This window comes from Hyla sarda, chromosome 3 (assembly GCF_029499605.1).
Source record: "Hyla sarda isolate aHylSar1 chromosome 3, aHylSar1.hap1, whole genome shotgun sequence".
Taxonomy (NCBI): Eukaryota; Metazoa; Chordata; class Amphibia; order Anura; family Hylidae; genus Hyla; species Hyla sarda.
The window spans coordinates 400,375,388-400,401,351 of NC_079191.1; the positions used below are offsets into that span (position 1 = coordinate 400,375,388).

The 25,964-nt window shown below is 43.7% G+C and overlaps 1 protein-coding gene across 1 annotated transcript in view; it reads left to right on the plus strand.

Moving 5' to 3' along the window:
• The window catches only part of LOC130362923 (fibrillin-3-like), a 103,915-nt gene that overhangs the window by 62,271 nt on the left and 15,680 nt on the right, over positions 1 to 25,964 (plus strand). The window contains exons 15-22 of the mRNA XM_056568082.1: positions 108 to 353; positions 1,924 to 2,076; positions 11,941 to 12,116; positions 13,244 to 13,436; positions 13,601 to 13,720; positions 13,921 to 14,037; positions 17,007 to 17,027; positions 17,479 to 17,564. Of these exons, the coding sequence (XP_056424057.1) occupies positions 108 to 353; positions 1,924 to 2,076; positions 11,941 to 12,116; positions 13,244 to 13,436; positions 13,601 to 13,720; positions 13,921 to 14,037; positions 17,007 to 17,027; positions 17,479 to 17,564 (1,112 nt within the window). The remainder of the gene's footprint in view (positions 1 to 107; positions 354 to 1,923; positions 2,077 to 11,940; positions 12,117 to 13,243; positions 13,437 to 13,600; positions 13,721 to 13,920; positions 14,038 to 17,006; positions 17,028 to 17,478; positions 17,565 to 25,964) is intronic.

Here is a 25,964-nt window from a genome sequence, read left to right on the forward strand (position 1 = left end):
TGAAACATCTGGAGGTCCGCAGGTTGAAGACCACTGGTATATAATATTGGGGAGTCTTGGTTAGTCTGCCAACTTGGTTTTCAAAATTAAATTCCTTTTATTTGCAGGGATTGTACCATCTCCAGAAAGTCTTTTTGGATCCAGACAAAGTGTGGACATTTGGAAAGCCTTCAAACCAACCTTTACGTCGGCCATATTGACGCTGGTGTCACCAACACTTCTTCTTGCAGCCAATGACACCTGTGCGGGTTCGCTGCTGTGCGTGCATGACTACCTCCTGGCCAACAGTAGCGCTGTGGGACTCCAGACCAGAAAAGACTTTAATGACTTTAAACAACTGGCCACTGTCTATGGTAAGATGTGATGTAGTACCCTCTGTCTAAGCCAGGGTTTCCCAACCAGGGTGCCTCCAGCTGTTGCAAAACTACAGCTCCCAGCATGTCTTTGGTTAGCAAACATTGGGTCAAGATATGCAAAAACAGAATTATTAATACAGAGGTTATCCCTTAAAGGGGTACTCCGGTGGAAAACTTTTTTTTTTTTTTTTAATCAACTGGTGCCAGAAAGTTAAACAGATTTGTAAATTACTTCTATTAAAAAAATCTTAATCCTTCCAGTACTTATTACCTGCTGAATACTACAGAGGAAATTATTTTCTTTTTGGAACACAGTGCTCTCTGCTGACATCACGAGCACAGTGCTCTCTGCTGACATCTCTGTCCACTTTAGGAACTGTCCAGAGCAGCATATGTTTGCTATGGGGATTTTCTCCTACTCCGGACAGTTCTTAAAATGGACAGAGATGTCAGCAGAGAGCACTGTGCTCGTGATGTCAGCAGAGAGCACTGTGTTCCAAAAAGAAAATCATTTCTTCTGTAGTATTCAGCAGCTGATAAGTACTGGAAGGATTAAGATTTCTTAATAGAAGTAATTTACAAATCTGTTTAACTTTCTGGCACCAGTTGATTTAAAAAAAAAAAAAAAAAAAAAAAAAAAAGGTTTTCCACCAGAGTACCCCTTTAAAAGGTTATCTGGGATTAGAAAAACAGAGGTAATTTTTTCCAAAAACAGCACCACACTTATCCTCAGTTTGTCTGCAGTATGACAGCGCAGTTCCAGTGAAGTGAATGGAGCCAAGTTGTTATACATGACACAACTTGAGGATTGGGGTGGTTCTGTTTTTGAAAGTTTCAGTTTTGCAACAGCTGGAGGCACCCTCATTGGGAAACACACAGCAACATTTTGTTGGAGCAGAGTCCCACTGATTCCCCTGCCAAAAACATCTGGTGCAGAAATTCAAATTTCGGCCTCCGCAGAAAGAATTGGCACGTTAATTCTTTTAGGGAAACCTGTTCGGAAATGCATTGCTGTCTGTGGAGATGGTGCATTTCTATGCGACCCTAGCCACAGACGAAATGTTCATCCGGACATTCCGCAGAAAAGTACGTCATGTGAAAAGCTTAAAGGGGTATTCCAGGGAAAAAAAATGTAATATCAACTGGCTCCAGAAAGTTAAACAGATTTGTAAATTACTTCTATCAAAAAAATCTTAATCCTTTCAGTACTTATGAGCTTCTGAAGTTAAGGTTATTCTTTTCTGTCTAAATCCTCTCTGATGACACGTGTCTCGGGAAATGCACAGTTTAGAAGAGGTTTGCTATGGGGATTTGCTTCTAAACTGGGCGTTTCCCAAGACACGTCATCAGAGAGGACTTAGACAGAAAAGAACAACCTTAACTTCAGAAGCTCATAAGTACTGAAAGGATTAAGATTTTTTAATAGAAGTAATTTACAAATCTGTTTAACTTTCTGGAGCCAGTTGATATATATAAAAAAGTTTTTGCCTGGAATACCCCTTTAATTGTGTAATCAGATCATACAAAAATATGACGAAAATTTTGGATATATATTTTTTGCTTGCAGGTAATGGTGCCCCGCGGATGCTGGGACCTGTGGTGCTACAGATTAAAGTAAATACTACCTTCAAGACTACATTTGAGGCAACCGATCCTAATAATGACCCAATTTCCTTTTCACTTGTGAAGCCTATTCCAGCAGGAGCCTTCATCACATTCAGTAAGTCGTCTTCATACAATGTCTATAAGTAGCTGTATGAAAGCTGCTGACAGATAAGAAATGGAGAGAAGATGGGGAAAAAGTCATAATTCAATCGATAACAATTGAGAATAGTTCAATCCTAAGCATAAAGCACTGCAAGATATTTAGATTCTATTCTGACATTTACAGTATTTATATATTATTTTCTGATTCTGGTCACATCTGAAGGAAAAGAAGTGGTTGGAGTTACCTGACAATGAAAACTAATCTCCCGTTTTCCATATTTTTTGTACATCATCGTGACTAGATATTTTCAATTTTTTTTATCTGACGTTTAAGGGGTATTTTAGTACTTTAAAAGTGTCCCATATCCGCACTATAGAGTTAAAGAGGCACTGTCATTGTTAGAAACTTTTCATATATTGCAGGACTCATTATAATATGACATTTCACAATATACACCTGTTAAATTTTTTTTAATTTTCACCTGAAATTCAAGCTCAAACTAGCCACCACTAGGGGTCGCCTGTCTTTTAGCCAGACAGACTAGTCTAGATTTTACAGCATACTGGATACCGGCCGTAAAGCATACCGGTATCCAGTATAGGAGATTTCTATTGAGTGTATGTAAAACTACAGATAAAGGATGTGTGGACATGCTGGGAGCTGTAGTTTTAAAACAGCTGGAGGCAACACTGCTCTAAAACAGTTATTTACAAACATTGCAGCTTCAGTTGTTACTAAACTACAACTCCCAGCATGCTGAAATAGTCAAAGCTTTCTCGGACTCCTGAATGACAAAGAAGTTGATCAGACATTCAGGAGTCTGTGAAAGATGAATGACACACATAGTGACAGCTATGCTGATTAGCATCCAGCTTTACTAGGAGAAGATAAAACAGATAGAACATGTATTCATAAAAATGGTGTACTTTTATCTAAAAAATCCTTGCACTCATTCTATAAAGATCTCTTCTTATATTTATACATTTTATCCTGTTATGAATTCACCATAATGTCTTCTGATTACTGCAGACAAGCTCCAAGTATCTTCCTCTGACACATGACACAACATAAAACCAGAGAGGAAAGGGTTACAGAGTAGAGAGTACTGATTGGCTGACTGCACAGGCTTGCTCCTGTGAGGGAGACAGACTGACACGCCCCCTCCAGCCTGCACAATGAAAGAGTAACTCACCAGCGGATAAATGCTTATATCTCTGGATATATAGGTCCGAGACACATAAAAATTATATGCACATGATCAGGATTGGGTCCTGAGTAACATATCAGTTTATTTCTTTTTTTGCACTATGACAGGTACGCTTTAAGTGTCTGATTGCGAGGGGTCCAACCATTCTCCAGAATGGGGCCCCCTCTATCCTTGTGTGTGGAGTGACGTGTCAGCACATGCTCCATGCACCGGAGATACAAAAGCACTGTGCTTGGATAGTTGGACATGGAAGGTTGTGATAAAATTGCTGACGTACTGATATGTCATTACCAGATTTGGGAACTTGCAGAAACAAACTGGCTATCTCTTTAGACACCATCATGCAGGTCATACTTTGAATGGTTACTGTTACAAATTTTTTGACAAACTTAAAGTGTACCCGTCAGATCCAACAAATTTTTTTTTTTAAATATATCACTCAGTACCTAATCCTGGCCATGTACATCTAATTTTTGTGTCTAGCACCTTTATTTATTTTTTTATTACACTTTTAATTTAGCTCACTATTCTGAATTCCTCTCAAAGGGAGGGGGCGTGGCCTCCCTGTGCAGGTCTCCGCCCCCTCCTTCAGTATGCTGTCTGCTCACATCTCCCTTAGCATTAGCAAAACTACAACTCCCAGCTTCTCCTCACTGACAGTAGCGGGACACAAGCTGACAGTGGGAGGATTTTTCCTCTAGCTGTGAGCCCTGCTCTCACAGCTGTCAATCAAGGAAGTGTGTCCATGACATAGGTGATGACACATGGACATAGCAGGACTAGTATGTGTCCAAGCAGGCAAGGGGGGGGGGGGGGGCAGTTGTTTGACTGGCTTTTTCAGTATGAAATACTGAAAATTTTCTAATGAAAGCAACTTCACAACCTATTGGTTTTACATGATTTACAACATATCAAAAGTTTGTGTATCTGATGGTGCCCATTTAAATTAATTTTTGCCCGAACCCAGCGTTCTGAACAAAAATGTTCAGAACGCAGGAATGCCACCTGGAGATCGCGGGGTCCCAGCAGTCAAACATTTTATCCCCTATACTTTGGATAAGGGATAAGGTGTCCAGGGGTGCAGTACCCCTTTAAAGAGAAATCCCCCTCAACAATTAATATTATATAATAACAAGATAAATGTTCTTAAATGACAATATTACAGACTTTGTTTAAAATGGTGTTACATATATTTTTTGTCTTACTGTGTCTCCATTCTTTAGATCTTTTGAATGTGCCAGTGTCCTATTTCTGCTACATGTATGCTGCTGCACAGGGCACATTCTGCAGCATCTCCTTTGCCTTTCACTGTAGTTAAGATCAGCATCTGTGTCTCTCCAATAGTGTTGGGCGCGAATATTCGCAATGCGAATGTTTATCGCGAATATCGCAAATTCTCAAATATGGCGAATATAGCGTAACATTTGAGCAATTACGAATATTGGCATTTTTTTTTCACAGTACATATCACAGTGATCATCCCTCCCTGCTTCCAGCTTGTGGTGTAAACAAGGCTTCAATACTAGTTACTGTGTCAGACCGGCGGGCGCCCGAAAATTCGCACATGCAAATTTTCGTACATATTGATCCCTCCCTTATTTTAGCTCTATTACCACGCAATATTGCGCATGTGAATTTTATGGTGAATGCGCATGCTAATTTTATGGCGCATAGTAAATAAAGCCGCGAATATTGCGAATATGCGAATTTTGCAAATATATGACGAATACTTGTCCATATATTCGTGAAATATCGCGAATTCGAATATGGCCTATGCCGCTCAGCACTACTCTCCAATATCCAGCTCATAATTTGGAATATTGAAAACTTTGTAATATATCCACGTATGCATCTTCTTTTCCTCTTCCCTCATCCCTCCCAAACATATTTACTGTAAAATGCTGCTTAAAATCTCTTTAGACATCAGCTCATTGAAGGTTACTGCTATGCATAGAAGTCCATAAAAAGAGGAGGGGGTGGAGGAGATAGCTGCAAAGTAAGAGAGAGACAGACACAAAGAAGGTACAGAAAACTCTAGTAAGTATAATATCACATCACAACAATGGATTCACTTACAATGCTCAGTGCTCTATAATGTCCTTCATGCTGCTGCTTCCAAGGGTATGCTATAGACATATAGGAGAACTGAATCATTTTTCCTGTATGTGCAGTGTATAGAAGACATAATAGAGGCTGGGCTCCACCAATACCTCAAGGATAATTGACAATTAGAGATGAAGGCTGCATTTTATGTGCCACAACTTAGAAAGTTACAGCTTTCTAGGAACCCATTTAGTATGTTACAGAGTTCATGCATGTGGCATTGCTGTGTATGTCACGATGCCGGCTGGCAGGTAGTGGATCCTCTGTGCCAGAGAGGGATTGGCGTGGACCGTGCTAGTGGATCGGTTCTAAGTCACTACTGGTTTTCACCAGAGCCCGCCGCAAAGCGGGATGGTCTTGCTGCGGCGGTAGTGACCAGGTCGTATCCACTAGCAACGGCTCAACCTCTCTGACTGCTGAAGATAGGCGCGGTACAAGGGAGTAGACAGAAGCAAGGTCGGACGTAGCAGAAGGTCGGGGCAGGCAGCAAGGATCGTAGTCGGGGGCAACGGCAGGAGGTCTGGAACACAGGCTAGGAACACACAAGGAAACGCTTTCACTGGCACAATGGCAACAAGATCCGGCGAGGGAGTGAAGGGGAAGTGAGGTATAAATAGGGAGTGCACAGGTGAACACACTAATTGGAACCACTGCGCCAATCAGCGGCGCAGTGGCCCTTTAAATCGCAGAGACCCGGCGCGCGCGCGCCCTAGGGAGCGGGGCCGCGCGCGCCGGGACAGGACAGACGGAGAGCGAGTCAGGTACGGGAGCCGGGATGCGCATCGCGAGCGGGCGCTACCCGCATCGCGAATCGCATCCCGGCTGGAGACGGTATCGCAGCGCACCGGGTCAGTGGAGCTGCCCGGAGCGCTGCGGTAGCGAGAGAGAAGCGAGCGCTCCGGGGAGGAGCGGGGACCCGGAGCGCTCGGCGTAACAGTACCCCCCCCCTTGGGTCTCCCCCTCTTCTTAGAGCCTGAGAACCTGAGGAGCAGACTTTTGTCTAGGATGTTGTCCTCAGGTTCCCAGGATCTCTCTTCAGGTCCACAGCCCTCCCAATCCACCAAAAAGAACCTTTTTCCTCTGATCGTCTTGGAGGCCAGTATCTCTTTCACTGAGAAGACGTCAGAAGAACCGGAGACAGGAGTGGGAGAAACTAATTTGGGAGAGAAACGGTTGATGATGAGTGGTTTAAGAAGAGAGACATGAAAGGCATTAGGAATACGGAGAGAAGGAGGAAGAAGAAGTTTGTAAGAGACAGGATTAATTTGGCACAAGACTTTGAAAGGACCAATAGCGTGGACCCAGTTTGTAACTGGGGACACGAAAGCGGACATATTTAGCGGAGAGCCATACCTTGTCTCCGGGAGCAAAAATGGGGGGAGCTCTTCTTTTCTTATCGGCAAACTTTTTCATGCGAGATGAAGCCTGTAAAAGAGAATCTTGGGTCTCTTTCCATATGGTGGAAAGATCACGAGTCACTTCATCTACAGCGGGCAAACCAGAGGGCAAGGGAGTAGGGAGGGGGGGAAGAGGGTGACGGCCGTACACCACGAAAAATGGGGATTTGGAGGAAGATTCAGAGACTCTAAAGTTATACGAGAATTCGGCCCATGGTAGAAGATCTGCCCAATCATCCTGGCGGGAGGAAACAAAATGTCGTAAATAATCACCCAAGACCTGGTTAATTCTTTCTACTTGTCCATTGGATTGAGGATGATATGCAGAAGAAAAGTTTAATTTAATCTTGAGTTGTTTACAGAGAGCCCTCCAGAATTTTGACACGAATTGGACGCCTCTATCCGAGACTATCTGTGTGGGCAACCCGTGAAGACGAAAAATGTGTACAAAAAATTGTTTAGCCAACTGAGGCGCTGAAGGAAGACCAGGAAGAGGGATGAAATGTGCCATCTTGGAGAATCGATCAACGACCACCCAAACAACAGTGTTGCCACGGGATGGGGGTAGGTCTGTAATAAAATCCATACCAATCAGAGACCAAGGCTGTTCGGGGACAGGCAGAGGATGAAGAAAACCAGCGGGCTTCTGGCGAGGAGTCTTATCCCGGGCACAGACAGTGCAGGCTCGCACAAAGTCCACGACATCCGTCTCCAGAGTCGGCCACCAATAGAAGCGAGAGATGAGTTGCACAGATTTCTTGATGCCTGCATGACCTGCGAGATGGGAGGAGTGACCCCATTTGAGGATTCCGAGGCGTTGGCGTGGAGAGACGAAGGTCTTTCCTGGAGGAGTTTGCCTGATGGAGGCTGGAGAAGTGGAAATCAGGCAGTCAGGAGGAATGATGTGTTGCGGAGAGAGTTCAACTTCCGAGGCATCCGAGGAACGAGAGAGAGCATCGGCCCTAATGTTCTTATCGGCAGGCCGAAAGTGAATTTCAAAATTAAATCGGGCAAAGAACAGAGACCACCTGGCCTGGCGAGGATTCAGCCGTTGGGCAGACTGGAGATAGGAGAGGTTCTTGTGATCGGTGTAAATAATAACTGGAAATCTTGATCCCTCCAGCAGATGCCTCCATTCCTCAAGTGCTAATTTAATGGCTAGAAGCTCGCGATCCCCGATGGAGTAGTTCCTCTCCGCCGGAGAGAAGGTCCTAGAAAAAAACCCACAAGTAACGGCATGCCCGGAAGAATTTTTTTGTAGAAGGACCGCTCCAGCTCCTACAGAGGAGGCATCAACCTCCAATAGGAAGGGTTTAGATGGGTCAGGTCTGGAGAGCACGGGAGCCGAAGAAAAGGCAGACTTGAGCCGTTTAAAGGCGTCTTCCGCTTGAGGAGGCCAAGACTTGGGATTGGCATTTTTTTTGGTTAAAGCCACGATAGGGGCCACAACGGTAGAAAAATGTGGAATAAATTGCCTGTAATAATTGGCGAACCCCAAAAAACGTTGGATAGCACGGAGTCCGGAGGGGCGTGGCCAATCTAAGACGGCAGAGAGTTTGTCTGGATCCATTTGTAGTCCCTGGCCAGAGACCAAGTATCCTAGGAAAGGAAGAGATTGGCATTCAAACAGACATTTCTCTATCTTGGCATAAAGTTGATTGTCACGAAGTCTCTGAAGAACCATACGGACATGCTGGCGGTGTTCTTCTAGATTGGCAGAAAAAATCAGGATATCGTCCAGATATACAACAACACAGGAGTATAAGAGATCACGAAAAATTTCATTAACAAAGTCTTGGAAGACGGCAGGGGCGTTGCACAGGCCAAAGGGCATGACCAGATACTCAAAGTGTCCATCTCTAGTGTTAAATGCCGTTTTCCATTCATCCCCCTCTCTGATGCGGATGAGATTATAAGCACCTCTTAAGTCCAGTTTGGTAAAGATGTGGGCACCTTGGAGGCGATCAAAGAGTTCAGAGATGAGGGGTAGGGGGTAGCGGTTCTTTACCGTGATTTTATTAAGACCGCGGTAGTCAATGCAAGGACGTAGAGAGCCATCTTTTTTGGACACAAAGAAAAATCCGGCTCCGGCAGGAGAGGAGGATTTACGGATAAAGCCTTTTTTTAAATTTTCCTGGATGTACTCCGACATAGCAAGAGTCTCTGGGGCGGACAGAGGATAGATTCTGCCCCGGGGTGGAGTAGTGCCCGGGAGGAGGTCAATAGGACAATCATAAGGCCTGTGAGGAGGTAGAGTCTCAGCTTGTTTTTTGCAAAAAACATCCGCAAAGTCCATATAGGCCTTAGGGAGACCGGTTACAGGGGGAACCACAGAGTCACGGCAAGGGGTACTGGGAACCGGTTTTAGGCAGTCCTTGAAACAAGAGGGCCCCCAACTCTTGATCTCCCCAGTGGACCAATCCAGGGTTGGGGAATGGAGTTGAAGCCAGGGTAGTCCAAGGAGGATTTCGGAAGTGCAATTGGGGAGGACCAAAAATTCAATCTTCTCGTGATGAGGTCCGATGCACATTAGAAGGGGCTCCGTGCGGAAACGTATGGTACAGTCCAATCTTTCATTGTTTACACAATTGATGTAGAGGGGTCTGGCGAGACTGGTCACTGGGATGTTGAACCTGTTGACGAGAGAGGCCAAAATAAAATTTCCTGCAGATCCGGAATCCAAGAAGGCCATAGTAGAGAAGGAGAAGGCAGAGGCAGATATCCGCACAGGCACAGTAAGACGTGGAGAAGCAGAGTAGACATCAAGGACTGTCTCACCTTTGTGCGGAGTCAGCGTACGTCTTTCCAGGCGGGGAGGACGGATAGGACAATCCTTCAGGAAGTGTTCGGTACTGGCACAGTACAGGCAGAGATTCTCCATGCGGCGTCGTGTCCTCTCTTGAGGTGTCAGGCGAGACCGGTCGACCTGCATAGCCTCCACGGCGGGAGGCACAGGAACGGATTGCAGGGGACCAGAGGAGAGAGGAGCCGGGGAGAAAAAACGCCTTGTGCGAACAAAGTCCATATCCTGGCGGAGCTCCTGACGCCTTTCGGAAAAACGCATGTCAATGCGAGTGGCAAGATGGATGAGTTCATGTAGGTTAGCAGGGATTTCTCGTGCGGCCAGAACATCTTTAATGTTGCTGGATAGGCCTTTTTTAAAGGTCGCGCAGAGGGCCTCATTATTCCAGGATAATTCTGAAGCAAGAGTACGGAATTGTACGGCGTACTCGCCAACGGAAGAATTACCCTGGACCAGGTTCAACAGGGCAGTCTCAGCAGAAGAGGCTCGGGCAGGTTCCTCAAAGACACTTCGAATTTCCGAGAAGAAGGAGTGTATAGAGGCAGTGACGGAGTCATTGCGGTCCCAGAGCGGTGTGGCCCATGACAGAGCTTTTCCAGACAGAAGGCTGACTACGAAAGCCACCTTAGACCTTTCAGTAGGAAACTGGTCCGACATCATCTCCAAGTGCAGGGAACATTGGGAAAGAAAGCCACGGCAGAATTTAGAGTCCCCATCAAATTTATCCGGCAAGGATAGTCGTAGACCAGAAGCGGCCACTCGCTGCGGAGGAGGTGCAGGAGCTGGCGGAGGAGATGATTGCTGAAGCTGTGGTAGTAGCTGCTGTAGCATCACGGTCAGTTGAGACAGCTGTTGGCCTTGTTGCGCTATCTGTTGTGACTGCTGGGCGACCACCGTGGTGAGGTCGGCGACAACTGGCAGAGGAACTTCAGCGGGATCCATGGCCGGATCTACTGTCACGATGCCGGCTGGCAGGTAGTGGATCCTCTGTGCCAGAGAGGGATTGGCGTGGACCGTGCTAGTGGATCGGTTCTAAGTCACTACTGGTTTTCACCAGAGCCCGCCGCAAAGCGGGATGGTCTTGCTGCGGCGGTAGTGACCAGGTCGTATCCACTAGCAACGGCTCAACCTCTCTGACTGCTGAAGATAGGCGCGGTACAAGGGAGTAGACAGAAGCAAGGTCGGACGTAGCAGAAGGTCGGGGCAGGCAGCAAGGATCGTAGTCGGGGGCAACGGCAGGAGGTCTGGAACACAGGCTAGGAACACACAAGGAAACGCTTTCACTGGCACAATGGCAACAAGATCCGGCGAGGGAGTGAAGGGGAAGTGAGGTATAAATAGGGAGTGCACAGGTGAACACACTAATTGGAACCACTGCGCCAATCAGCGGCGCAGTGGCCCTTTAAATCGCAGAGACCCGGCGCGCGCGCGCCCTAGGGAGCGGGGCCGCGCGCGCCGGGACAGGACAGACGGAGAGCGAGTCAGGTACGGGAGCCGGGATGCGCATCGCGAGCGGGCGCTACCCGCATCGCGATTCGCATCCCGGCTGGAGACGGTATCGCAGCGCACCGGGTCAGTGGAGCTGCCCGGAGCGCTGCGGTAGCGAGAGAGAAGCGAGCGCTCCGGGGAGGAGCGGGGACCCGGAGCGCTCGGCGTAACAGTGTACATGAACCCTTAGGCCAGTTAAGATTTTCTCTCATTGTGAGTCCTCTACTTGTTTCTAAATCCTACAGGTTTAAAGGGGTATTCCAGGATTTTTTTTTATTTGACTATGCTACAGGGGCTGTAAAGTTAGCGCAGTTCATAATATAGTGTCTGTACCTGTGTGTGACTGTTTTCTCACAATTCTGTGATTTTCACTCCAATATTTATTTTTAACAGCATACAAAATGACGGTTGTCTCAGATTTTTCCCAGGTTGCAATGCAGCCGAGACCTGACTCAGTAGTCAGCTGATGACAGGGAGCCTGTCTGCTTCATTGGGTGGGGGGATCAATCTGCAACTAATGCAACAGCTGTAGGCACCCTGATTGAAAATCACAGGTCTGCAGCTCATTTATGTTTCAATGGGTGGGGTGGCTGGTGTGTGGGAGGGAGGAAAATGGAATTGTGGGATTTGTAGTCAAAAAAAGAAAAGTCAAACAGGAAATACTAGTTCACAAAAAGCTAGCCACAGTGTTATGGTAATCTCACAACACAGCCATTTAGCCCCAAGACAAGCGCAGATCATTCCTAAGCATGTCCATTACTGTCTGCCAGGTACGTACTAAAATCACTTTATGGTGGAGAACCCCTTTAAGATCTTTCTGATTGTCCCATGAAATATTGTCTAGACAAGTTCACTTACTAATACACCTCTCTCCACAGATGGTCAGTTTACATGGACTTTCCAGGATGTGGGTCCTATACAGCTCATACTGCAAGTGAATGATCAACTCTCTGGTTCCATATTTATACCAATCCTACAAGTCTGCAAATGCGCCAATGGTGGAACATGTGATAACAATATCATCATTGAGAACTATTTTGAAAGCAAATATCAGGTAGAATCCCCAAAATCCTGGTCATACTATAGTGTTAAGTAAGTTGGTCATGTGCTTTTAAAGGGGTACTCCGCCCCTGGACATATTATCCCCTATCCAAAGAATAGGGGATAAAATGTCTGATCGCAGGGAGTTCAGCCACTGGGACCCCCTGTGATCTCCAGGCGGCACTCTGAAAATTTTTGTTCAGAACACCAGGTTTGGGCATTGGCAGTCATGACGTCGACCACAGCCCTCATGCCCCCTTCGATAAACATGAATGGAGATATGCGGTTTCCCGACCGTAGGCAAAAACGCGGTCGACCACGTTTTTGCCTGCGGTCAGGAAACCGCATACAGCCGAAAACGCAGCCGACCGGAGGCTGCGGTTCACTCCGGTCGGCTCATAGACATGCATTAAATACGGTTCCCCTATACGGCTGAGTGCGGGCGCCGCGATTAAGCCCCGCCCCCTCCTCCCAGCCGTATAGGGGAACCGTAGTTACAAAACGTGGTGTGAACCCAGCTTTACTAAGATCAGCATCTGTGTCTCTTCACTATCCAGCTCATCAATTTTGGAATCAACGTGATAATTTATCTTATGATACAAAACATTCTAGAAAGATGGAATAATTTCTACTGAAATTTATTTAAAGAAGATGTCCAGGGTATAAGTGTCTGATGGCAGGGAGCCCGACCGCCGGGACCCCCGCGATCTCCCATACAGGGCCCCGGCTCTGCTGCTGTAATGACGTTTCACATACAGCTCGTAAGTTGGTCGGAACACGCTCCCGTCATGCATCTCCATGGGAGAGGCGGAGACACAGCTCTCGTGTGTCTCCGCCTCTTCCTTAAAAATTAATGAAGGGGGCGTGTTTCGACCAACTTACGAGCTGTATGTGAAACGTCATTACAACAGCAGAGCCGGGGCACTGTATGGGAGATCGCAGGGGTCCCAGTGGTCGGGCTCCCTGCGATCAGACACTTATCCCCATTTCTGTGGATTGGGGGCTGTTTTTTTCTGCTGGACATCTTCAGCATGAAAGTGATGACAGGTTCCTTATAAAATAATACATTGAATCAAATATATTTTTACTAGTAGAAAATTATTGATTTGCACACAGAAGCTAAAAATATTCTTTGTTCAGGTCCTTGGCTGTATATGTCCAGACGGCTTCTCAGGACCATTTTGTTCAAGTCAATCAAAACCTTGTCAAGGAGAACCATGTTTCCCTGGGGTGGCTTGCCTAAATCAAAAGACCGGATCCCAATATGTGTGTAGTACGTGCCCAGCTGGAACCGTCGCCAACGGTATAGATGGAGAGAAATGCTTTCTAAATGGTAAGCTATATATGTACACAACAGCTATATCCCTGACGATTCATTATTTTCCATATAATGCCATAATCTCCCATGACACAGTACACCGTGGTATCATGTATATATCTAATGTTTTCACAAGTGCATGTATATACAGGTACTGACTAATATATTTTTACCTGCAGATCTTTGCTTGCCTCCGTATCCTTTCCCTTGTCATGAAAATGCCGATTGCACCAGATCTAACAATTCATACACGTGCAGTTGCAAACAAGGATTTTCCGGCAATGGCAAAAATTGCTCAGGTATCCAAAAATGACTGTCAGTAAGGGAGGTATCTGGGGAGCCATAATGTAGCATGTAGGGATGTAGCGGAGCTTACCTCTGTCCCAGATCTACCCTTGAGCATTACCACAAGTATCTACAAGTACTGAATATACTAATGTATATAATATTTGCATATATGTTTTTTTTTATTGTACATTTATGTTACTCTAAATTCTAGATATTAATGAGTGCCAGAGCTTGTACGCATGTCCAAATGCCAAATTCGAATGCATCAATACCCCAGGCTCGTACAGATGCTCGTGTCTCTACAAAGGTGTTGAGGACTCACAATGTGGTAAGTTACAGTGCGGGTTACAAAAACGTTCTCAATAGTACTAGAGACTACAATGGAGTGAACCAGGACTCGAGTCCTGCAGGAACGCACAGGAACGGCGTTCCTTTGCTTTTTCCAGAGGAAGAATTATTCTTACCCTCCCTCCATCTCCTCCCCTGGCCCGGACTGCTAGATGCTGGAGATGTAGGACCTGTGATGATGTCACAATAACATGTTGGGGCGGAGCTTAGTTGGGGAGGAAAGGAAAGACTATGGCTGAAGGACCTGTGTGATGTGGAGGAGGAGGCGGGGCTGAGCTGGAGGAGAGGTCACATGTCACCCGAGTAAGGTAATTACATGGAAGGAGATTTGTTACAGTGTATCACCACAGTAGTGAGGAGATTACATGAGAAGGAGGTCTGTTACAGTGTGTCACCCCAGTAGTAAGGAGATTACATAAGGAGGAGGTTTGTTACAGTGTGTCACCCCAGTAGTAAGGAGATTACATGAGAAGGAGGTTTGTTACAGTGTGTCACCCTAGTAAGGTAATTACATGGAAGGAGGTTTGTTACAATGTGTCACTCCAGTAGTAAGGAGATTACATGGAAGGAGATTTGTTACAGTGTGTCACCCCAGTAGTAAGGAGATTACATGGAAGGAGATTTGTTACAGTGTGTCACCCCAGTAGTAAGGTGATTACATGAGGAGGAGGTTTGTTACAGTGTGTCAACTCAGTAGCAAGTAGATTACATGAGGAAGAGGTTTATTACAGTGTGTCACCTCAGTTGTAAGGAGATTACATGAAGAGGGGGTTTGTTACAGTGTGTCACGCAAAAAAACAGTGTGTGTTTGCGCAAAAAAAAAAAAAAAAAGAAATGTCCATGCTAAATCTTGACATCCTGCACAGTTCCAGGATTCTTACAGGCTATAATAGTGACACACTGTAACAACCCCCCTCTTCATGTAATCACCTTACTACTGTGGTGACACACTGTATGGGGAATGGGGTGTTGTATTAGAAATCTTGGGTGCGGGTGCTGAATCACGACGTCACGCCACACCCCTCCATTCATGTCTATGGGAGGAGGCGTGACGGCCGTCACGTCCCCTCCCATAGACATGAATGGAGGGGGTGTGGCGTGACATCCCCAGTCCTGGAAAACCGGAGGTTTCCGAAACTGGAGATTCAGTTTCAGCTGCAGGGAGATCGCGGGGGTCTCAGCAGCGCCCCCCCCCCGTCCCCCCCCCCCCCGGATCAGACATCATATCCCCTATACTTTGGATAGGGGATAAAATGTTTTTGCCCGAAATACCCCTTTAACATGTGAGTATTTAATAAAGAAGATACTCTGAAGACATTTCATTGCTTTCTTCATGCAAGTTGCTGTCTGTTTCTTCTGCTTTCGATCTCTGTACAGTAATACACTATCATACTACAGGAAACAGCATCTAGAGAAGCCATATAATTACTGATGGTGGAGGTAATCAGCCCTACAATTGTCATTTACTCCCCACATTTAGGTATATTTAACAAGCAGAGCGACAGGTAATGTATCTAGGGTTGCGAGCTGCAAATACTCTATGGAGCTCATTAAATATTGCTGAATTGTTCCAACATGTCACTCACCGGCAGATCGTTCCCGCAGTAAGTGGCTTGTGCTTGCTGTCATTGCTTGTTTTAATTTATGCTATAGTGTTCCTGTATAAAGTGCCATACAGAAAATAGGATTTTTAGGACACAATGCGTTTCTCACAGTGTGAAATATACCAGTACTGGAAGCCAGTGTTCTGCTATTTAAAGCTCGATAATTGCAGTCTTTAGCTACATTAGTTTAACTTTCTGCTCAGCAAGCAATAAGTTTCTCTGTGTTTGACTTATAGTGTGTGGGACCAGCTAAAGGGAAGGACGGGTACAACTCACACGGGCTAGTGGTTTACAGGGCACTGCATGGCTGAAAATAGTGTGCCACAAAATTAGGTTTATAGCGGTTACCCTAAATACAGTAATGATGTAATCACCTGTAAGATTAATTTCCACAAATCATTGTAATAATTCTTCTTCTTGCGAATACCCCGTTACATGGCAGACACAGACCATGACATACTTGGGTGTCCAGATCACTCAGAATCCTTTTAAGGCTGGGTTCACACATAGTATTTTTGTTAGTCTCTTTTGGGTCCAAAAGAGAGAAAAAGATGCAAATATTTCCATAGTTTTTTTTTTATTTTATTTTATTTTTTTTGTTTGTCAGTTCCACTCTCACTTTTGGCTAAATACACTGACATCTACAGAAAAGCTACTCTCCTTTTCTTAAAGGGGTACTCCCTTGGAAAACATTATTTTTTTAACCAACTGGTGCCAAAAAGTTAATCAAATTTGTAAATTACTTTCATTAAAAAATCTTAATCCTTCCTGTTCCTGTATCACCTGTTGTATGCTCCACAAGAAGTTCTTTTCTTTTTGAATTTCCTTTCTGTCTGACCACAGTGCTCTCTGCTGACACCTCTGTCCATTTTACGAACTGTGCGGACCAGGATAGGTTTGCTATGGGGATTTGCTCCTACTCTGGACAGTTCCTAAAATGGACAGAGGTGTCCGCAGAGAGCACTGCGGTCAGACAGAAAGGAAACATGGAACACACAACAGCTAAGTACAGGAAGGATTAAGATTTTTTTTAATAGAAGTCATTTACAAATCTGTTTAAATTCTGGCACCAGTTGATTAAAAAAAATGTTTTCCAGGGGAGTACCCCTTTAAGCTTGTGCCAAAGCTTTTTTGCAATGACAAAAGTGTCCTGTACCCCATGGATAAAAGAGATTGGGGTGACCCATTTTGCTTTGGATTAATTATTATAATGAACACAAAAAGTGCTACAGCCCAAGTGGTCAACTCACAGGTCACAGGTTTAATAGTTACGGTAAATTCATATTTATATTACCATTATATCTTGATATTAAGAATAACGCTGAAAAGTGTTTTTTCTTTCTAGGTAATTCAGCGAATCCACCAGGTAAGAACTAAAACTATTTTGATTATCCTAAATTGTTTTATACTGTTATTATTGGCATAGATTCCACAATAAAGATAAAGAAATAATGATTGTATTTAATTCAGCCCCATTCTGTATAGAATTGTATCGTATGTAATGATATAAAGTATCTGTTGTTTTCTTAACCTGTCATGAGAAAAACTTTTTACACAACATAAATATTCAGACCTCAACCGATTGCTAGAACAAGGAGGGAGAGCACACAGCTGAACGCTTCTCTCCCCGCTCTAGGCCACCAACCGAGACTGTCACATAATAATAGTCAAGAGGACTGTGTTAGTCCCATAGACAGAGCGGGGAGAGAAGCTCTCAGCCATGTGGTTTTCCCCTGCTGGTTCTAGCTACTGGTCGCAGTAGTGGTCACAGTGCCGATGTTATGAATGGATAATCCATGGGAATTTTATATCCATAGGCTGGAATATATTTAATTGCACGGTGAATTGGACAACACAAAGTGTTACTCCAGGGCAACAGTTGACCAAACAATTAGAAAAAAGGGTAAGTCCTTTTTTCTGTTATAAATGCCTCAAATTATTTGGAATAACAACATTTAAAACTTGGACAGCAGATAACAACATAATGAACATAATGATGTATGGTTACAACATTAGGACCAGCACACAGCAGAAATCATAAATGCAAAACATTTTGGTGCTGACATCGATATGACTTTCATGACTTAAAGGGTTTACAGAATTTAAAAAAGGATGTTTTTGCACCACACCTGTGCACAGATTGGTTCTGACCCGCCCTGTTGACTTTGTGTCTGCCCTGTGCACTTAGTCAGCGTAGGGACCATTGCCCAGTTCAGGGCTGCCATTTAGGATAGCTCATCTAAGCAGGTAGTGACATCAGATTGATGGGCAGCATAGGTCTGCATTGTCCCTTCCCTACCTGATCCATGACATACAGGGAGATTTATCAACCTTGTGCAAAGGAACAGTGGAGCAGTTGCCTATAAGAACAAATCAGATTCAAGCTTTTTAAAAATGAAAGAAGCAATCTGATTGGTTACAATGGGAAACGGTGCCAATGTTTGTTTGTGCAAGTTTTGATAAATCTCCTTGTATGTCAGATCTCAGGTAATAAAGGCACGGTGCTGGCCTACACTGAACATCCATCTGCTGTCCCTACCACTTAGATGATCTACCCTACATGGCGGCCCCCAACTGGGTGACAGTCCCTACGCTGGGCACAGGGCAGACACAGGCCAGGTCAGAGCCAAATTATCATGTAGAAGTCCAAATCAGAAACCAGAAGAATTTCTAAAGTCTTGCCAGGGGTCAAAACCAGAGGGAAGCATCAGAACAAAATCAAAAATCAAAGAGAGTACCAGAAAAGAAAGCTGGGTCAGAACCGGAGGTCCCGTCAGGTCTATGTCAGAATTCAGAATGCAGTGGTAGTGGAAACAGGCAAAGGTCAGGAATTCAAAAAACATACAAAAGGCAATATTCAAGAGCATAGGTGATGGTACGGACTCAGCAGATGCCTGTGTAATATAGTACAATGAATCAAGCATGAAATGAAAGTGCTTAATGGACCCTGAACCGGTCGCAGCACAATGGCAGTGTGAACCTAGCTTAAGATCTTTATTGTTGTAAAGGGAAAGGTGACAACCAAATGGCTTTCATGACAACTCTTGCATCATAATGCTAATCATAACATATGGCTGACATCATCATGTTAACTAACCATGGTGCATGGTCAGTGTTGTCCTATTTTTCTCCAGTCTTGGGGCCCTATTAGATATCGTGAGTGCAAAATCTTGGTGATTGGCACTTGTTTACAAGGTTTGATCAGTACCGCAGCCGGGCCTCATGAACGATTAACCATTAGCCAGACATTCCCTAGTACACAGGAGATGTGCGGCCAGTGGCTGATGATTTTTCAGCAGCTCAGAATGGCTTGATCAGTTGACAAAGGAGCCCTATTATTAGCCTGATTGCACAGGGCCCGATTACCAGCCTGTTCGGCCAATAAACTTAGACAATACCATGGCAGTCCTGACATCTAATTGATAACAATGGCATCAAAGTAGTCACCATATAGCTATGACCTCATATTGGTCAATGTAATAGCAATGACATTATAAGGAAAACTATAACACAACTGAGCGATAATATAGTACAGTGTTTCCCAACCAAAGTGCCTCCAGCTGTTGCAAAACTATGACTCCCAGCATGCCTGGACAGCCTTCGGCTGTCCAGGCATGCTGAGAGTTGTAGTTTTGCAACAGCTGGAGGCACCTTGGTTGGGAAACACTTGAGATGTCCCAGTACAGGACATAGTTCTGTACTACCCTTAGACCCTGTCAGGTTGAGTCCCTCAGTGACCTGGGGCTCTCCTGCAGTGTCTCCCCTTTACTATATTGTTATATTGTAGTCAGTGTATTAATGTATAGTCAGTATAAAGGACCTGTGAGAAGTCATCTAAAGGACCTGTGAAATGTCACATGTTATGTTTATGTTATCACATGTTACCCAGAGGGCACCAGTTTAACACACGACCTGCAGCTTGACCAATGGGCTTTGGCTCAGCCCCCCTCTATATAAGGTAGCGGCCATTATAATTCTCTCTCTTCTTTACTGAGACCAGCAAACACCAGAGATCTCAGTGCTAGTGTCCAGCACCTGGAAGGCCTCAAATCTACAGTCATTCCAGTAAGTCAAAGTCTATTTCTGCTGTCACTACCTATAGACAAGTCCAGCCTAAAGTCAAGATTCTAAAGTCCATTACAAGTCTTATTGGTCCCAGCAAGCTGCGAGGTCCTTCTGTGTTCCTGGCCACCTCTCTGGGATTCTGGCATAGATGTGAAGATAATAACACCTATCTGACCTCAGTAAATCCTCCGTTAAACCATAACCTGGTTGTGGACTCTCCTTTCACTGCCTAGCCATTGGAATAGCGGAGATACCCTTCGTGTGGTTCCGGCACTCTGGCGTCACGAACATTGTTAATACCTTGCCATTGGGGTTAATACCATATTACCCCATCCACCTACACCGTTACACCCCGTGGTCCCACCATACACCGTGGGTCACCACAATCTGATATAGTAGAAAGAGTCCATCTAGTTCAGCCTACTATATTGTTGTTATAGCTGAGGGGTAGGTAAGATCCCAGCTGCAAATGAGGCCTCAAATATACAAGACACATATGGTCTGTATGGGTTAAATAGCTTATTTCCCAGATTTCATCTTAACAACGTTATGGTAAGGAATACAATTATCAAGGTTGTTCAGAATTCCATCAATTACTTCAAAGCAATCGGCTCCCCACATGCGGCTGTGTTAGGGTGTGTGGTTATTTTTAGGTAAATGGCAAAGAGATTTATTGCTTTCAAATTCAGAGTAAAACAAGATAATGCAGAACGTGATGTGGTGAATTACTTCGAAGCAACCAGGGGAATTTTAAGACTTTTTAATACCTGAAATGTCCCTGAATGCTGTAGGCCTTATCGACTTGACTGTTATGCCATGTACATGTTCCGAATTGCAAGGGGCCATAATTAGGCACATCGTGAATGCACATGGCCCCATACTGTACCTACGTATGCCTCCTGTCCCTAGCAAAAACACACTCATGGTGTTATGGATTAAAATGGAATTTGGGATTTGGAATTTGGGATACGTTTTTCAGCACTGGACAACCCCTTTAAACAGATTTGTAAATTACTTCTATTTAAAAATCGAGTACTTCCAGTACTTATCAGCTGCTGTTTGTTCCAGAGGAAGTTCTTTCCTTTTTGAATTTCCTTTCTGTCTGACCACAGTGTTCTCTGCTGACACATTTGTCCATTTTAGGAACTGTCCAGAGTAGGAGCAAATCCCCATAGCAAACCTCTCCTGCTCTGGAAAGTTCCTAAAAGGGACAGGGGTGTCAGCAGAGAGCACTGTGGTCAGACAGAAAGGAAATTCAAAAAGAAAAGAACTTCCTTTTGGAACAAACAGCAGCTGATAAGTACTGGAAGGATTAAGATTTTTTAAATAGGAGTAATTTACAAATCTGTTTAACTTTCTGGAACCAGTTGATTTAAAAAATAAAAAAATAAAAAAATGTTTTCCAGTGGAGTACCCCTTTAAAACTGTGGTGGTATACTACAGTTTTAAGTCTGGTCACAAAACCAGATACGGGGAAAAATAAGCTGACCGGGGTTACTATCTGCTGTAATTGTTTGGCAAGCTGCTATAAGGTGTACTTAATGATAAGGTTCTGCAGCGTCCGAGGTGCCGATGCAGGGTACTGAGCTGTGTCCTTGGTGAGGTCCTTTAGCGTCCGTACTGTAGATCAAGTGGATAATAGATGATGTCCTTATTGCGATGTGAACTTCTGATGATCACAAATGAAGGGATCAGTGTCGTCCGATGTTATGGTGGGGAAGCGCCGGGAGAAACGGCTCCGGCCGGTAGGGTCTCTACTCCGCGCGTTCCCGCCGGAGTGTAGAAAGTTGTTTTGGGACTGGCAGCGTGACGTCACTACTGGGACCAGTGATGGACAGATACAATACTATCCAAAGCTTTTCGGAAGCTTAACGGCTTCCTTCCTCAGGGATGCAGTACTTGGTCCGTCACTTCTATATATACACTCCAGGTAAGGACGACTTGATAATTCATTTTGTGAGTGCGAATTATGGGAGGAATCCGAATAATTCATAATCCGTATTCAAACCATGGGGGACAATAGTATTTAATTCAAAAATCAATTGGACAGGGGGTGTCCTTCAAAGCCCCTTTCGATATTATATATGCTCCCCTGTGCGTTTATTTAATAGTCTTTTCGTCCGGACAATATACAGTTTTTTGCAAGGGTATTGGATTCCATAAATAATGCCTCTGGATTTACAGTGCATGTGAGTTTTTATTTTATATTTCTCTTCATCTAGTCTCACCCTGTTGGCAATATACAGCTCTGGTTTATTATTTATGGATTTTTTTACATGATTTGCATGTTCGGCATGGGAAGAAGCCTACTTTAGGTGTTAATAGGATACTATCATTAATGTTGTTCATTTGGTTCTTATTTTTTTTCTTTAATTGTGGGTGCCACTAAGTTACCCAAATTCTGTGCTTTCTTAAACACAAAAAAGTTTTTTTTGGGGAGTAATTCCCCCACCACTTTATCTTCTTGCAGTAGGCTCCAGTGTTTTTGGACAATTCTCCTCCAGATATGGCTGTATTTGGAGTAGGTGGTGATTAGTGGTAATCGGAACTGGTCCTGTATGTCAGTTTTAGGGGGATCCTCCACCGATATTCTTTTGTCTTTTTTATTAATTAATAATGTTTCCCTATTTATGGCTTCCACTTCTTTGCTGGTTTTAGTCAGAGTCTTTTCATCATATCCTTTGCATATAAATTTCTTGCACAGAGTATCGGCTTCCTTCTTAAAATCAGTACAGTTACGTTTTAACCTCAGTAATTGACTTCTAGGGATATTTTCCAAGAGAACAGGAATACATAATTTCTCCTAATCCAAAAATTCTTATCTTCTATCACATACCGAAGATTCATAAATCTTTAGAAAATCCCCCGGGGAGACCAATCGTTTCGGGGATAGGATACCTCACTGCCAATTTGGCACGCTATGTGGATTTACAGCTTCAAAATTTTGTCAGCAAACTACCAGCCTCTTTGAAGGATACGACACACGTCCTACAAGTTTTAAAAGAAGTAGATTGGAAAGAGGGGTACATTTTAGGAACCCTAGATGTCACCTCTCTCTATAGAACATCCCTCCGGACCAGGTGACTTTTATTGGTGACTGTATATCTTTTATTCTACATCATAATTATTTTAAATATGATCAAGATTTTTATGTCCAGAAGTGAGGGACTGCGATGGGGTCCAGATTCGCACCCAGTCATTCAAATCTGTATGTTGGCCGCTGGGAAGAAGAAATTATATTCCCCAGTGGCAAATTGTGTGCGAGTCTGGTCCTTTGGAGACGATTTATTGATGATATTGTTTTTATCTGGGGAGGGGGCGAATCAACACTATTAGTTTTTAGATGAATTGAGTAAAAATGAATTCCATTTGGATCTTACCGCCTGTTTTAGTTTTACACATATTAATTTTTTGGATTTTAATATACAAATCAAAAATAATAAAATTGTGACATCAACCTTTATTAAACCCACGGATAGCAATAGCTACATACAGAGAGATAGCTGTCACTTGTCCCTGTGGTTGGACAATATCCCTAGAAGTCAATTCCTGAGGTTAAAACACTACTGAGGATTTTAAGAAGGAAGCCGATACTCTGTGCAAGAAATTTATATGCAAAGGATATGATGAAAAGACTCTGACTAAAACCAGCAAAGAAGTGGAAGCCATAAATAGGGAAACATTATTAATTAATAAAAAAGACAAAAGAATATCGGTGGAGGATCCCCTTAAAACTGACATACAGGACCGGTTCTGATTACCACTAATCCCCACCTACTCCAAATACAGCCATATCTGGAGGAGAATTGTCCAAACACACTGGAGCCTACTGCAAGAAGATAAAGTGGTGGGGGAATTACTCCCCAAAAAAAGGGAGTAAGAAAGCACAGAATTTAGGTAACATAGTGGCACCCACAATTAAAGAAAAAAAAATAAGAACCAAATGAACAACATTAATGATAGTATCCTATTAACACCTAAATTAGGCTTCTACCCATGCCGAACATGCAAATCATGTAAAAAATCCATAAATAATAAACCAGTGCTGTATATTCCCAACAGGGTGGGACTAGATGAAGAGAAATATAAAATAAAAACTCACATGCACTGTAAATCCAGAGGCATTATTTATGGAATCCAATACCCTTGCAAAAAACTGTATATTGGCCGGACGAAAAGACTATTAAATAAACGCACAGGGGAGCATATATATAATATCGAAAGGGGCTTTGAAGGACACCCCCTGTCCAAACATTATAAGGAAAAGCATGGATCTCTTTTTTCAGGGTCCATGTTTTTTGCAGTAGAAAAAATTACTCCAAATTGGAGGGGGGGGGACTACATTGCACAGATGTCCCGTACTGAGGGAAAATAGATTTTTGAATTAAATACTATTGTCCCCCATGGTTTGAATACGGATTTTGAATTATTCGGATTCCTCCGATAATTCGCACTCACAAAATTAATTATCAAGTCGTCCTTACCTGGAGTGTATGTATAGAAGTGAAGGACCAAGTACTGCATCCCTGAGGAAGGAAGCCGTTAAGCTTCCGAAAAGCTTCGGATAGTATTGTATCTGTCCCTCACTGGTCCCAGTAGTGACGTCACGCTGCCAGTCCCAAAACAACTTTCTACACTCCGGCGGGAACGCGCGGGGTAGAGACGCTACCGGCCGGAGCTGTTTCTCCCGGCGCTTCCCCACCATAACATCGGACGACACTGATCCCTTCATTTGTGATCATCAGAAGTTCACATCGCAATAAGGAAATCATCGAATATCCGCTTGATCTACAGTACGGACGCTAAAGGACCTCACCAAGGACACCGCTCAGTACCCTGCATTGGCACCTCACACGCTGCAGAACCTCTTGCAGGGTAAGCAACCTTATCATTAAGTACACCTTATAGCAGCTTGCCAAACAATTATAGTGGATATTTTAGAAACACACAGTCCCTCAAGTCCCATACAGCGCTTATCCTATACAGCTATTATTTTTGAGGACTTTTTGTAGCTATTATAGAGGAAAACAGGGACCTCTATAGGAGATAGCAGCATTTTTTGGGCACAATTGTATAGCCATTTTCTCTCAGAAGGAGCGCCTGAGGTCATCTATTTTTAATAAACCGGAGTTACTATCTGACTCTCCCTTCAGGAGAACATGTTTATTCTTTTGGAGGTATCTGCTCAGATGTAGCGTAAATGTAGCCAAATGGGCTTTTTCGAGTGGATTCCAAGCGGATTCTTTCAGCAGAATCCAGATCTGTGTTGGAAGTTCCACTACAGAACTTCCGACATGTGATCAAAACAGCAGAATCTTATAGAAAACAATGAATGGCTGCTGCAAGCAAATTTCCCCATGGAAATTCTGAACGGAATTTTCTTATTGTGCATGTGCACGGGACACATTGGCCGGCATTTATCATTGTAGGTGCAAGTGAAGCATTTATCATTGTAGGTGTAAGTGAAGCATTTATCATTGTAGGTGTAAGTGAAGTATTTATCATTGTAGGTGCAAGTGAAGCATTTATCATTGTAGGTGTAAGTGAAGCATTTATCATTGTAGGTGTAAGTGAAGCATTTATCATTGTAGGTGTAAGTGAAGCATTCATCATTGTAGGTGTAAGTGAAGCATTTATCATTGTAGGTGTAAGTGAAGCATTTTTTACACCTTTTTTTGTGTGCTGGTGATGTGTAGGAACAACAAATTTATTAAATGATCGCAGAGCATTTGATACATTTTGTGCAGGTCACATTTTCTGAAATTTCTCTCTTCACATACACCAAAAAGCTAAGCTAAGTCTGGGCTGTTGTAGTTTTAGAGACTTTTCAGTGGCTTTGCGCTTTTTTTGCCCAGTTCATAAAATTCTTCCATATCATGTGTATTGTCAAAATCAGTGGATTGCAACTCTAAATCAGCAGAAATGTGTAAACCAAAAGGTGCCAATAAACCCTGCTTGTGCCTTTTTTGCGCTTTTTCTAGACACAAAAAACAGTCTAAAGACAATGATAAATGTCGGCCATTACTCCTGTCAATAAGGGTATTCCAGCTCAGGAGAATGTAACAATTTTATTTATTTATTTTAAAAAGTTAATGAATTCCATTGGTCTTGAAAATGAATTCACAGTATTGTTCCTATCTGTTGGCTTTCTACCAAGCACATTTCCTAATAAGGAATCATAAAAATCATCATAGGAGGCTAAAATATGGATTCATGATTCAGCACCTCACTCTCCATT